The 14,434-nt window shown below is 49.9% G+C and overlaps 3 protein-coding genes across 3 annotated transcripts; 2 read left to right on the forward strand and 1 right to left on the reverse strand.

The window, feature by feature from the left end:
• Positions 1-500: 500 nt before the first annotated feature.
• On the forward strand, positions 501-7,337 carry Pks1 (Polyketide synthase 1; the record flags this gene model as incomplete). Its single annotated transcript, XM_014684203.1, has 8 exons — positions 501-820; positions 875-1,181; positions 1,235-2,222; positions 2,291-2,372; positions 2,435-2,580; positions 2,630-4,854; positions 4,908-5,666; positions 5,718-7,337. 8 exons carry the CDS (start codon positions 501-503, stop codon positions 7,335-7,337), a joined length of 6,447 nt encoding a protein of 2,148 aa, XP_014539689.1.
• A 2,639-nt stretch (positions 7,338-9,976) lies between these two features.
• Positions 9,977-10,753, forward strand: G6M90_00g113850 (uncharacterized protein; the record flags this gene model as incomplete). The annotated part of the gene is made up of 1 exon (XM_014684204.1): positions 9,977-10,753. One exon carries the CDS (start codon positions 9,977-9,979, stop codon positions 10,751-10,753), a length of 777 nt encoding a protein of 258 aa, XP_014539690.1.
• A 1,766-nt stretch (positions 10,754-12,519) lies between these two features.
• G6M90_00g113860 (uncharacterized protein) lies at positions 12,520-14,056 on the reverse strand (the record flags this gene model as incomplete). Its single annotated transcript, XM_066131900.1, has 5 exons — positions 12,520-12,930; positions 12,996-13,259; positions 13,324-13,579; positions 13,641-13,859; positions 13,923-14,056. The coding sequence occupies 5 exons, from the start codon at positions 14,054-14,056 to the stop codon at positions 12,520-12,522; spliced, it is 1,284 nt and encodes a 427-aa protein (XP_065988009.1).
• Between the last annotated feature and the right edge of the window lie 378 nt (positions 14,057-14,434).

Raw genomic sequence — 14,434 nt, forward strand, 5'->3', positions numbered from 1 at the left:
AGTTCGCGTTGGACAAGGGAAACTTTGATCTAGCCAACTACAGCAAACCGGAATCACCCTTAGTATGTCTTGCGAATTTTAGGCTATTGTCCATCGATTCGTGATTCTGCCCTTGTTGTCTTGGCGATCGTGCCGTGAACTTGGATCCATTCTACGTGACAAGTAACTTCTGCTATCTACTAAGCACAAGCCCCGACAGCGTTGACGCCAAACCTAGACCGACGTTCCAGGCCGTTATTCTCGAACTTGTGACCTAACGTCTTGTAGTAATAAAGTTTCAAACACTCGGATCTTACTATTCCCTGGCCATGACATGGTATGCGTGTGACCTCATGATTATTAACCGTGACCACTTGGTAAGCAATCTCATTGCTCAATGTACTTAAGCCAAACCCGAGTAAAACAAATAAAAACGCTGTGAATTCAATGTCTGTGCTCAAGCATCTCTACAGACCTAATGATCTTGTGTCTGTTGAACCGGGTGCAGCCTTCGGATCAACATGAACCACGTGACGATCAAGCAGTCTGATACTAGGGCTGACCCCTTTCGAGTCTTCATTTTTGGGGACCAGAGTAGCTGTAATTTATCCAATTTGCAGCTGCTTCTTTTCAAAAAAAGCAATGTCTACTTGGCGTCCTTTATCGATCAAGTCAACCTCACCTTGAGACATGAAGTAGCTCGCCTCACGGCGGCAGAGCGCCAATCATTCCCTGCCTTTTCTAGTGTACAAAATCTGGTTGCTCGAGCGCTCAAGAAGGATACAAGCGTGGCCTTGGAGAGCACCTTGGCAACCATCTACCACTTGTGTTGCTTCATCAAGTAAGAGGCTCACTCCATCTCTGCTATCGCGACAAGACGACTTACACGTCACAGCTACTTTGGAGACGGCCAAGAGGCATATCCAACGGGCCCAACTACCCACGTCTCGGGGTTGTGTATTGGGGCATTGGCCGCAGCCGCGGTTAGCTCTTCAAAGTCGCTGGCTGAGTTGGTTCAGGCAGGTATCGATGCAGTCCGCGTGTCACTCAAAGTTGGCCTCTTGGTGGCTCGAACAGCAGCTTTGTTCAGTCATCAGGAGTCCAACGGGACCTCTTCGCCCCCTTGGTCATATGCCGTTCCCGACTCACAGCTGCCCCTGGCACTAGCTGAAGAAGCAATAGAGTCTTATCAAGCCAAAACTGTGAGTAAAGCTCGCCGTGCCGCGTCACAAGTCACCATTTGCTAAGGAAATAGAACATTCCGCCTCTCTCATTGCCGTACATTAGCGCAAAGGGGCAGAACTCATGGACGGCCAGCGGACCGCCAGCAATTGTGCAGCACTTTCTGGAGACTTCGCAATTTGAAAAGACGTTGAGGTTGACGCCGCTTGCTGTGCATGCGCCATATCATGCGCCGCACATTTTCTCGGCCATAGATGTCCAGCATATTATCCGCGCTGTCGGTCCGGTTAGCAGTTTCTCAAGCAAGCTCTCTTTCATTTCTAGCTCGTCTAGCCGCAATCTGGCAACCGGCCTCAAGTTTCAAGACCTGCTCTACCGGGCTGTTGAGGACATTCTCATTCTACCTCTAGACCTGCGAGAGGCAGCTGAAAACATACGACTAGTTCTCGAAGCAACAGACAACGTGCAACAATGCGCCTTGTTCCCCATCTCAACCGGCGTCGGTCCAAGCCTCAAACAGTCGTTTTCGCCGGCCATGGCAAGTCGAGTCTCCATAGTCGACTGCATTATGGAACGTGTTGCAGCGGATGCCGGTCCAAAGTCCACTTCGGGCCCGAAGCCAAGCGAGTCCAAGATAGCCATCATTGGTATGTCTGGGAGATTCCCGGAATCCGCAGATGTTGAAGCGTTCTGGGACCTTCTACACCAAGGGCTCGATGTTCATCGACCTGTACCACCAGATAGATTCAACGGAGAATTGTACTACGATGTCACTGGCAAGCGGAAAAATACATGCAAGGTTATGCACGGATGCTGGATCAACGACCCGGGCCTATTTGATGCCAAATTCTTTAACATTTCTCCAAAAGAAGCCGAACAGTCTGACCCTGGTCAGCGATTGGCTCTAGCAACCGCGTATGAGGCTCTTGAGGCGGCGGGCGTTGTTGCTGATAGAACACCCTCAACCCAGCGAGACCGGGTTGGCGTGTTTTACGGCATGACGAGCGATGACTATAGAGAAGTCAGTTGTGGCCAGAATGTCGACACCTATTTCATACCAGGTAAGCACCAGGTCTAGGCCATGAGTTGTAACGAGATCAAAAGAAGCATTGACGTTGACTCTCCTCAGGGGGGAATCGAGCCTTTACACCGGGGAAAATTAACTACTTTTTCAAATATTGCGGCCCATCTGTAAGCGTTGATACTGCGTGGTAAGTTTCGATACGCTATTCGTGACAAGTCGGATTCTGCTAACATGACCATCTGCAAACAGCTCATCAAGTCTGGCCGCAATTCACTTGGCTTGCAATTCCATCTGGAGAAATGAATGCGACACAGCCATTGCTGGTGGTACAAATGTAATGTCGAATCCTGACAGCTTTGTAGGGTTGGATCGCGGATATTTTCTCTCACGAACAGGTACGTATGTTGAGATGACAATAGACGACGCACCGCTTACAATTGATAGGCAACTGTCACACTTTTGATGACGAGGCCGATGGCTATTGTCGTGCAGACGCGGTTGGCACTGTTATTTTGAAGAGGCTGGAGGATGCCATTGCAGATCACGACCCTATTCTCGGCGTCATTTCAGGCGCTCTCACAAACCACTCTGCTGATGCCGTTTCCATTACGAGACCGCACTCCGGAGCTCAAGAGGAGATTTTCTCCAAACTACTTACCGAGTCCGGCGTCCACCCTCACCAAGTCAGCTATATAGAGATGCACGGCACTGGGACACAAGCCGGTGATGCGACGGAGATGACGTCCGTTCTGAATTGCTTCGCTCCATCAACGTCCACGAGGCGGCTGCCGCACGAAAGTCTTCACCTTGGCTCTACCAAAGCAAACGTCGGTCATTCCGAATCTGCATCCGGAGTGTCAGCCCTGATCAAGGTTCTGCTCATGATGGAAAAAAATATCATTCCCCCTCACTGTGGCATCAAGGGCAAGATTAACCACAAGTTCCCGACTGATTTGGACGAACGCAACGTTCACATAGCCAAGACGGCCACCCAGTGGAACAGGCGCAATGAGTTGAATAATATTCGCCGCGCCTTTGTGAATAACTTTTCTGCCGCGGGCGGCAACACCGCACTGCTCGTGGAAGACTATCCACTGCTTATCGCGGACTCATCACAACCAGATGGTCGGACGGCTCATGTGGTGACCGTATCTGCCAAATCTATCAAATCTCTCAAAGGAAACTTGGAGAATTTAAAGAAGTTTGTTCAAAAGCAAGCATCCACCGAAGGCTTCTTACCCAAGCTGTCTTATACGACCACAGCTCGACGGATGCACCACCCATTCCGTGTTGCGATCCCAGCTGCCAATTCCGAGCAGTTGCTAAGCGCTTTGAATGAAGAGCTTACCCACGATAGCTACACATGTTGTTCTGAATCACCCGTCGCTTTTGTCTTCAGTGGTCAAGGGTCTCAGTATAGCGCCATGGGCCAGCATTTGCTGCACTTTACAATTTTCCGCGACGAGGTCCACGCGTACGACATATTAGCACAACGCCACGGATTCCCTTCAATCATGCCCCTCATAGACGGATCAGTTGATATCGAGGACCTTGAGCCGCTCGTCGTCCAGCTCGGCACTGTATGTGTGCAGATGGCACTTGCAAGCCTCTGGATGGCACTTGGTATGCGGCCAGCCTACGTGGTTGGCCATAGTCTAGGACATTACGCGGCGCTCAAGGTCGCTGGTGTCCTTACCGCAAGCGATACCATCTATCTGGTTGCCACGAGGGCTCGGCTGCTGCAGAACAAATGCAGCCGCGGTAGTCACGCGATGCTGGCCATCCGAAGCAGTGCCGCCGAGATCCAAGCCCACTTGGATGAGGGTATTCACGACATTGCTTGCATCAATGGTCCACAGGACACCGTTGTCAGTGGCTGTATTGACGATATTGACCGACTGTCTCAGAAACTCATGGACAAGGGCATCAAAGCTACAAGAGTTAATGTTCCATTTGCATTCCATTCGGCTCAGGTTGACCCCATATTGGACGAGCTCGAAGCCGTAGCTTCCCAAGTCGAGTTTCATGCCCCAAGGGTGGCCATTGGATGTCCCTTGCTCAGCAAGACGTTTAAGGCTGGCGAGACACCTTCACTCGAGGCCAAGCACATAAGGCGTCACTGCAGGGAAACCGTCAACTTCTTGGACGTGCTGCGGTCGGCCAAAGACGACGGCCTCGTCTCCGAAAAGACGGCCTGGATCGAGATAGGCCCGCATACAGTGTGTTCAAACCTTGTCAAGGCAAACATCAATCAAGATATTACGGCAGTCCCATCTTTGATGCGCAACAAAGACGGGTGGCAAGTTTTGGCTTCGAGTGTTGCAACTCTGTACCGCCAGGGGTCATCGGTCGCCTGGGATGAATACCACCACGACTTTGAAGCATGCAAACAAGTGTTGCGGCTACCGGCCTACAGCTGGGACAACAAGTTATACTGGATAGATTATGTGCACGACTGGCTGCTCACACGAGGCGACCCTCCCGTCCAAGCTGCCGCTTCGCTTCCAGCGCCTCCTTCAAGCTTCTCAACCGCCTCGGTGCACCGAATTGTTCACGAATCTGTTGAAAAGGGGAAGCTGACTCTGACGGCAGAGTGCGAATTCACGAATGAGCAGTTGCATGAAGTGGTATACGGCCACCTTGTCAATGGCAATCGCGTTTGCAGCTCGGTACGCTCTACATTCTCCAAACGCATGTGCTTGCCTGCTAATACTTTTTGTAGTCCTTGTATACAGACTTTGGCGTCACCTTGGGCTCTTATATCCTCGAGAAATATCGTCCGGACCTCCAAGGCCATGCCGTCGACGTCCAAGACATGGTGGTCAACAAGGCTCTGGTCCACAAGGAGGGCCCGACGATGCTCCTCAGAATCGATGTTGTCCTCGACACGACGGACAGCAAAGCCGCAAGCATGTCCATCTACAGCGTCAACTCCAAGGGAAACAAGACTGCCGACCATGCCCAGTCCAGCCTTCACTTTGAGCAGCCCAAGGTCTGGCTCAAGAGCTGGGACAGCACGCAATACTACGTTGAGCGGAGCATCGAGTGGCTCAAGGAAAAGGCCGACCAAGGTCTCAACAGCCGCATGTCTTCTGGCGTCATATACAAGCTCTTCTCCAGCTTGGTCGACTACAGCACCGCCTACAAGGGCATGCAAGAGGCCATTGTCAACACGGAAGACTTTGAGGCGACGGCGTTGGTTCGGTTCCAAGTCGACGAGGGCAATTTTCGATGCAACCCCATGTGGGTGGACAGTTGCGGCCAGCTTGCTGGGTTCCTGATGAACGGCCACGCAAAGACACCCAAAGACCAGGTGTTTATCAATCATGGCTGGCAGTATTTTAGGACAGTAAGAAAGTTCAGCAGAGACAAGACGTATCGCACATATGTCAGGATGCGGTGCGTCGAAGGGACCACGTATGCCGGGGACGTTTATATTTTCGACGACGACGGCATCGTGGGTGTTTGCGGTAGTATCACGGTAAGGCTGCTCGTATCAAACTGCAAAACTGTTTGTCGCTGACTGGCGTAGTTCCAAGGTATTCCCCGGAAAGTCCTCAACACTGCGATGCCGCCGCCAAAGTCTCAAAACGAGGCTCCAGTTCGTTCCGGTCCTGCAAAGCCTGCGGTGAAGCCGCCAAGGAGCGCATCGTCAGAACATTCGGGTCACTTCGCGCGCCATGCCAACATTGAACCCCTGAAGCTCGATGCGGCCTTGAAGTCGGCAACTACGGCAAGAAATCCCATGCTGCCTGTTTTCAAGATTGTGGCAGAGGAGATTGGCATTCCCTCGGCGGGTGTTGACAATGGTCTCGTCTTTGCAGACTATGGGGTTGACTCTCTTCTGTCTCTGTCCATTTCTGGACGACTTCGTGAGGAACTGGATCTGGATGTCGAGTCGTCGGCTTTTGAAACCTGCGCAACCCTCGCCGACCTCGCCGCCCACCTTGGAATGGACACCTTCTCGGCAGATCAGTCCTCTGGACAGTCGAGTTCCTCTGGTGGGCTTTCTCCCAGGAGCGATTCCATTGGGGAGATGACCAGCAGCGCGACTACGCCCCCATCTATGAGCCCGCGAGGCTCCGTGTCTGGCAGTCAGTGCAAAGACGTGTGCGCCATTCTGGCAGAGGAGATTGGCGTGTCCATGGGCGAGATTACAAATGACACCGATCTGGGTGCCTTGGGCATGGATTCACTCATGTCGCTGGCTGTGCTCAGTCGTCTGCGCGAGGAGCTCGAGCTCGACTTGGAAGGGGACTTTTTCGTTTCTCATCCCAACTTTAGTTCCTTCAAGCACATGTTCCAACAGGGACATGGGGATGAGGCTGAACCAGAGACGTCTGCAGAGTTGAAGCAGTATCGCGCAACATCGACTCTCCTGCAAGGTAGCCCCAAGTCGGCGCTTTACACCTTGTTCCTACTCCCGGATGGCTCCGGATCCTCCTTTTCGTACGCACCCATCAACGCGGTGCGCAAGGATGTTTGTGTGTTTGGTCTCAATTGCCCTTGGCTCAAGTCTGCCGAAAAGCTGGTGCAGTTTGGCCTCAAAGGTCTTGCTACCCTCTACGTCGAAGAAATTCGACGCAGAGCGCCTCACGGCCCATACAACCTGGGCGGATGGTCGGCGGGAGGCATTTGTGCGTACGAGGCGGCAATCCAGTTTACTCGAGAAGGCGAAACCGTCGAGCGTCTGATTCTCCTCGACTCCCCCAACCCAATCGGCCTGGAGAAGCTGCCCGCACGGCTGTTTGATTTCGTCAATGGCCTGGGCCTCTTTGGCGACGGCAAGGCCCCGGACTGGCTGCTCGCGCATTTCCTTGCCTTTATTGACGCCCTGGATGAGTGGAAACCGGTGCCCTGGGACAAAGCCCTCGGCGGCAGCTCGCCACCGCCCATGACATATATTCTCTGGGCTGAGGACGGTATATGCAAGGGTACGGATGCCCGTCCGGAATATCGAGATGATGATCCCCGTGAAATGAAGTGGTTACTTGAGAATCGAACAAACTTTGGAGGTAATAACTGGGATGTTTTGCTCGGTCAACAGAGCCTTTCCATTGAACGCATCCAGGATGCGAACCATTTCACCATGTTGCGCAAGGGCAAGAACACGGAGCGTGTCGCGGCTTTTATTCGGAGTATATTTGGTTAACTAGTATATGGCCTCTTTTATAGACGATTACGTGGCTGTACGTAGATAGCTTGCATTTTTCTTTGGTTTGGGTATAGATAATATTAATCAGTTAATATCTTGGTATTTTCATATAAAATATGTCTACTATGCAAGTGGAACGAAAGCAACGAGGTGAGTCAATACGTCCAGTGGCCGAGGTGCGGCGCTGTGGGAGCCCAAGGTGATGCCATGGGTATTTCGGATCCTTGGCTTTTCTCTTCTGGCAGCAATTATGTGAATAAACTTGCATGACTTGGCGAACTCGCCGCCTGGAGTTGAGAGGATGAATCAAGCACAACATCAAGTATCTAGCCCTATGAGTAAGACCCTCTCGATTTGAGAGGGAAATTCCTCCAGGTTGCGGGAATGAAAACAGCTGCGCTGGATTCGGCTTTTGGGCCCCTTTACCATTTCGCCCCGAAACTAATAAAGGGGACAAGGTGGCTTGTAATGCGGCATTGTTTATGGTCTCTGAACGCTGGACGGACAGTCAGCCCAAGGCGGCATCCGTGTTGGTCAGCGAGCGACGTCTCCATCCCCATCGTTCCAGAGTCATCGTCCAAGGCGGCCACAAGGCCCTGGTATTATTATGTATGTTTTGTAAGCTTTGCTACCGCCGTCTTTGCCTTTCCACTCTCAATTACATAAGTGACGTCCAGAGTCAGCATCGACGCCCGCGCCATGAAACACCAGACTCGTGAATAACAAATAGGTGACAACAAAAGTATTCCCAGTCCCGGATTTGTCTGTCAAGGGTTCGTGGATACGCGTTCGTGTTTCGCAGACACCAGACGATTTTCCATCTCATGTCTGTAAGCAAACAGCCAAGCACCTTGGCAGCTAAAGTGGCGTACTTACTCGTTGTCGTGCAGCCACCAGCCTCGATAGGACATGGAGTCAACCGTTTGGCACCTTGGCACCCCCTGGCACCTCTGTTACTGGTGTTACAGAGTCGAAAGGTCCACCACGCAACCTGACTCGTCTCAACATGTGCTGCAAAGTGAGCAGGAGCTTGTGATTCATGCAATGTCTCGACAGTGCGGTCCACGGGGTGATGCCGCCTATACATAGACGCGGAGCAGGAGGTGTCATGTAGTGCTGTTGATTGGAAGTGCCTTCTCGGATACGCGGCATCCAGTGTGAGCGGTTCAAGGGCGATCGGAGATTTCAGGAGCTGAAGTGCGGCGAGCATAGTGGCTACGACGTTTACAACCAGGAGGATGCCTGAGATGTTTACGCCCGATTTCCATGGCCGACAGCCAAGGATAACACGATGGACTTACTAGGTGTAACCTTGTGTAGCTCCATCCTATGTACGGAGTACATGTACGCTTTCCCTGGATAGGAGGCATGATCAAGGCTTCCAACGGGATATCCCGTGTACATCTAACCACTCGGCTCGACTTGGCGGCGCAATTTTAGAAGCCTAGGTTTACAGCGCCACCTTCAGCTTGCCTACTCGGAAGAAGGCGTCAACGGTCCGTGAGCAAACGTCTGCATAGGCAATCAGTGCGTTGGCAGAGTTAACAGGCGTGCCATAATGCCCACATGCATATACAAGTGGGCTTTCGCTCCTTCGATCTGACGTGTGGGGGATAGGCACGGACTTGGGCTTCATAGCCATCATTTGATGTCAGACGGCCAATCGCGTAGCTTGCCGTGGCCTTGCAGGGTACGGCCAACGAGGTTCAGCATGATGTTGGGATGAAGACCCGTCTGGGTCGAGTTATTCATGCGGTCGCTGGGAAAGTGACGCAACCATTTCCTGTCTGTGGCGCTTCTTACTATTGGTGAACATTTTCATCTACCAGACATGTGTACACCCACATGGTCGCGCCGGCTTTAAAATTCAAATGCTTGTGTTACGATAAAAATTTTCATTTTTGAATGATAAAAGCGCCAACAAGGCTTGGGTTGCTCAAATACGTGTACGCAATTTCTAGTGCTTCAAACATAGTACACCATGTAATTCACGCCTAGTGCCAGGCCAATATATGTGAAACTGTCTGGTATAGCGGGCCGTAAAGGGTCGACTGGCAGCACAAATACCACTGCTCCTTTGCCTCTCATCGAGCCTCTGTGTTGGGAACAATGCCATGTCTTGTCAGTGTAAAAGGTCAATATTGCAGGGTCGTTATTAAACACAGTCCACTCACCCTGACCCTTCATTTTGGGAGTTGGTGGCTGACAATCCTGAGTGGTAATGTTGTTTAGTAGATTGAACAAGAGAAATTGACTGGCCATGCATCCATCCACCGAGCAAGGTCGAGGTTGGATTGCTTGATTGATGATTACGTGTTCCAGCCGCATGAATCACCAACATGTTTGTGCAGGGACCAGAATTTGGGAATCCCTCCTACCTGCACTCGACTGCGAGCAAGCCGTGGAGCGGGGATATGCGGTGTAGACAACAACTATCCTTAATTTCCATGTTGGATAAAGATATCCCATGTGATGATTACGTGTGCTTCTGTCCAAAGACGGAGAACATGATGAAAAGGACCTATATATTCATAACCACCACCTGTCCCAATGTGACCCAAGAAGTCACTTGCGTGTTGAAGCCCCTCTCTCCATTTAGCTTCCTTACATTCATTTCTTTCTCACATTCTTTCAACATGAGGTCTTCTCTTCTTGTTATCGTGCTGCCACTTGTTGGCGCTACTCCTCGAGGACCTCCTGGCGAGTGTGATACAAAGACTGCTGTTTCAAAAAGAGGTTGGTTAGGCCATGATGTATTGGACGGAAACTCGATCCAGCCAGCTCACTATTCAACATGGCATTGGTCCAACTTTGGTCTGTGCAAGGGGGATTGGTCCAACTTTGGTTTGTGCAAGTGGGATTGGTTCAACTGGTGGAATTGGTTAGGTTCCGGTGATGAGTCTTGTGAGACCGACGACGATACACCACGACCCCAGAAACCGACTCCCACCAAGCCTGAAACGCCAGAGGAGCCTCCTACACAACCGTCCCCAAGCACTACCCAGGCCCCTCCTCCTGGCGGCGGCAACGGACCTGAGTATATCAATCGTGTCAACAAGTGGATGGATGCTTGTGGGCTACGCCACCTGGCGCACGACTCCACGTTGGAGAGCAATGCTCACCAGACAAGTGTGGAAGCTAATGGAAACATGGTTCATAACATGTTGCCTGGTACCATGGCACAGGTCATGGCACACGGCGATCTAACGGCAAATTTCGACCGGGCGTTTGTAGGTGGCTGGCTCTGCGAGATTAAAACACTTTTCAAAGACAAGAATTTCTGCGACGAGAGCTCCCTAGCCGAAGGATGGACGTATAGTGGCACGCGCCATGCCGAGATCTTGTCCAACTCACGGTACACAAAGATTGGATGCGGAACTGCCCAGAGCATTGTGACCTGTGACGTTGCCTAGAGCTCTGGAACTGGATGTACCACTATCCAAAGGAATAGGTGCTGTTGGGTTTCGGACGCATCATCACAAGCCACGGGGTGTTTTCAACCTATTGACGCTCAACATCGTGGCTCCCTAGTCCTCCTTATTGTTCTTTGTACTTAGCATGCATGTCTCTTTAGCTCAAAACCAATAACACTTGACGGGTTTCAAGAATCCAAACAGCCTTGCAAAATGTTTATACACTTTGGCGGGGTGTCTAGCTTTTGTAGTGTCACGTCACTCTTAAACGGCCAAGCATTACCGTCTTGAAGTATGACTAAAATTATTTTGAGACGTGAAAAGGACCAGATTGTCGACCGACTGAAAGTTGCGATCGGCGCCCCCTTGAACGAAATGCGCGTCAACAGGAAAAAATAGTCGAAAAAAAGTCGAAAAAAAGTCGAAAAAAAAAGCAAGCAGCCAAGTGGAAGGGGGCGCTGGAATTGAGAGCCAGGGCCATTGCCTGATGAGACTCAGCTCATAAGATGATGCTGAAAATAGCAATGTGAAGAATAATGGCAGACAAGAGCTCTGACGCCGCAATCTTCTCCCGCGGAGCGAGACGTGGATTCCCGCTCTCCCCAGCGACTGCTATTCCTCTCCCGAGTTGCAACGTAGTTTGGTTTGACGCAAAGTGGACTGACATGGCTTCGAAACTTTATACACAGAGACTTTGAGTGGTTCTGCAATTCTGCTGCTATCGAACCTGGCTGGCTGGCTGGCTGGTCCCTTGGAAACCTAGCCATTACGCGGTTCTTGATTGAGTTATTGGCATGCAGTGCACCTAGAAACGGAAGGCTGGCTTATTGTCACGTTGGCATGGAAACGCCCTGTGAGACAACGGCGAAGCATTGCTAGGCACAGGTAAGTACTTGCCTAACAAACAGTCAAGTGCTACATGGACTGAAGAGAAAGACTGGTACAGTGGCGGCTGGTAACTTCGGCAATGGTTGCGGCCTTTGGATGCTGATAGCTCAAAAGAGCTATGAGCCGCAAACGTTACTCGTCTGGCGGCAAGCATAGGAAATGCTGTCACCAGCCTCTTCCAAGTGACATTTTCAGTTTCGTAATATACGAGGTCTCGCTCTGTAACCAACGTGGTCTACTGCGTTCAATGCGACATCTGGGTGCTGTGAGATAGGAGGACTAGTAAAAGACAGTTCTAAGACCGAAAAGGCCACATCTCTAAGAGCAAGAACCGTATATTATTAACCGGCTTTTAGCGATTAAGGAATTTGCTCTATTCTATTTCTCTTACTCTACTTACAACGGGAATTATCCTCCGTGTTATTTAATTTTCCCCGTGCTATACAAGAGCTGGTAGTAGGTATAAGAAAGGTAATACAAATATACTATAAAGTGTATAGAGCCAATAGTCGCTTTATTTTTGCGTAGAGTATATATCTTGTATTCTAGATTGCTTGTATGTTAATACACATATCGAAATTGCGGAATTTCCTTGTCGGTTTTATCCATAAGATTTATCATCGTTTCTTGTGTTTCGTTAAATTCCGCTACCCCTGCCGTACTCGTAGTCTTATCGCGGCGGTGGTTTTCCCAAATAAGATATGCACGTAGCATAAAACAAAGGCAAAATCCAAATGCAAGACATATAATAAGCGCAAGAAAACCCGAGGTGTATGTTGGCGCTTGCCAGGCAAAAAAAAGCTGTGGTCCAATAATATTGCCTGTGCAATACGCCATAAAACTCTTTATATTGTGGAAAGCAGGCTCGAGTTAGCGTATTACAGAAGATATAAATAAGGAGAGTATCCTTTTGTCTGTTGAAAACTGAGAAAAGGCTTATCTGCTGTGGGACTTACCATTGCATTAACAGTCGTCTTCTTTGTAAATCCGCCGAAGTTTCCCGACATGAGAGACATAATCAATGGGAAATTGGCGGCATAGCCTCCCGCCATGCAAATTCCTGCAAGGCGACCCCATTTCATTTCCACTGGAAGTTGACGCACCATAACGGCGCCTGTAACAGCAACAGCAAGGTTACCAGCCATCCAGTACGTTCGGGAATTATGGAAGTAAGAAGATCCAATCGTAGCAGTTAGAACGAGAAATAGTTGGAGGACATAATTAATGCTTGTAAGGAGCAGTGTGTTCATAGTACTAAAGCCGAATGCCCTAATAATAATCGCACTAAACTGTTAAATGTCTCGTTAGTAAGAATAGTCTTTACCGTGGCCAGGCGTTAGGGGAGGTTGCGTACTGTCGTCACAGCACCATTAGGGATACTATTAGCGATTTGCATAGCGACAACAAACCAGCTCTTAATATCTAAGAGCGCCTCGAGACACTGGGACCATTTGAACTCGTTATTTTTAATGCCAGTCATGTTCTCCTTGACTCGAACAAGAGCTTTTTCGCGATCAGTCCTGTTTAGAAACCAGGCCTTGCCGGGGGTATCCGGAAGAGTAAACAAAAGAACAAAAGACCAGGCAATAGTAAGGCCACCGAATATCAAGAACACGGCCTGTTTGGAACGAGTATCAGCCTTCTTATTTGAAATACAGTTTTCTTAGTCACATAATATATACCTTCCAGGGGGCAATACTATCTATATGGCCTATAGCATTAGCTAGCAGGCCACCAAAGATTCCGGCGAAGGTGTTGCCGAGATACCAAGCTGCATGGCGTAGCGGCTGTTCCGCCCGCTTATACCACATAGCTACGACGACAGTCAGGCCAGGGCCAATAGCAGCTTCTGTGAAGCCAAGAAAAAATCTTTCTGCGAGCAGGCCTGCAGGATTAAAACACACTGCAGTTAGTATTAGAACTATACCCCAGACTAGCCTACAAGCGACAAAAATATATTAGTTACTGTTCAAAGTACTTGGGGAGGTAAAGTTATTACACTGAAGCAGATATAAGTTTGCCCACATGCCAGCGCACCATTAAGACGGCGGCCGGGTACGAGGCAGCAAGATATCCGAAGTAGTATATGCCGCTAGACCAGGAGTATTCCTCGCCGGTAAGATGTAGGTCCTCCCGAAGGCCTAAAATGGCTGTGCTGTTAAGCGCAGTCTTGTCTAGAAACTGGAACATGTACGATAACGCCATTACTGGTAACAAGCTATTAAGGTATAAGCAAATAATATAGCAAGGCACACGCATAAGCCTATATCTGGCGTCTTACCACATATCAATTTTGCGAAGCAGTCGCTTGTCTTCTTCTGGGCTGAGGACCTCATCGTAAACCTCGTGCGTCTTTGTTTCCTCAGCGTGCATTGTGCTGCCTTCACGCTCAGTCTTTTCTGTGCCGGTAGCCATATCAAATAAGTAAGAATCAGGTTAATAATATATGTACGCAGTACTAAAAGTGTGCAAGTTTATTAAAACGGGGGGGTTACAGTAGAGATGGATCCTTTAAATAACTAGACATCGAATTTAACCGTCACCCCGCCCGGTAAAACAAGGAGGCTACCCCGTGGGGTTAATTGTAGGAGATCGGAGATCGGTTATAAAGCCTACCGCCGGAGGACCCCGCTGCACTCCGCCGAACTCCGTTTATTATTCGGCTCAATACAATTTACTACATCAGAGTCTATACAAATATAAGGACTTTAGCCCGCGAATACGTCCACTTATTTCTTTCAGTGGTTTACATTTAGACACCGCTTAAATACTACAGCGTAAGTTAAAGCCTAC

The sequence above is a fragment of the Metarhizium brunneum genome, chromosome 7 (assembly GCF_013426205.1).
Source record: "Metarhizium brunneum chromosome 7, complete sequence".
NCBI lineage: Eukaryota > Fungi > Ascomycota > Sordariomycetes > Hypocreales > Clavicipitaceae > Metarhizium > Metarhizium brunneum.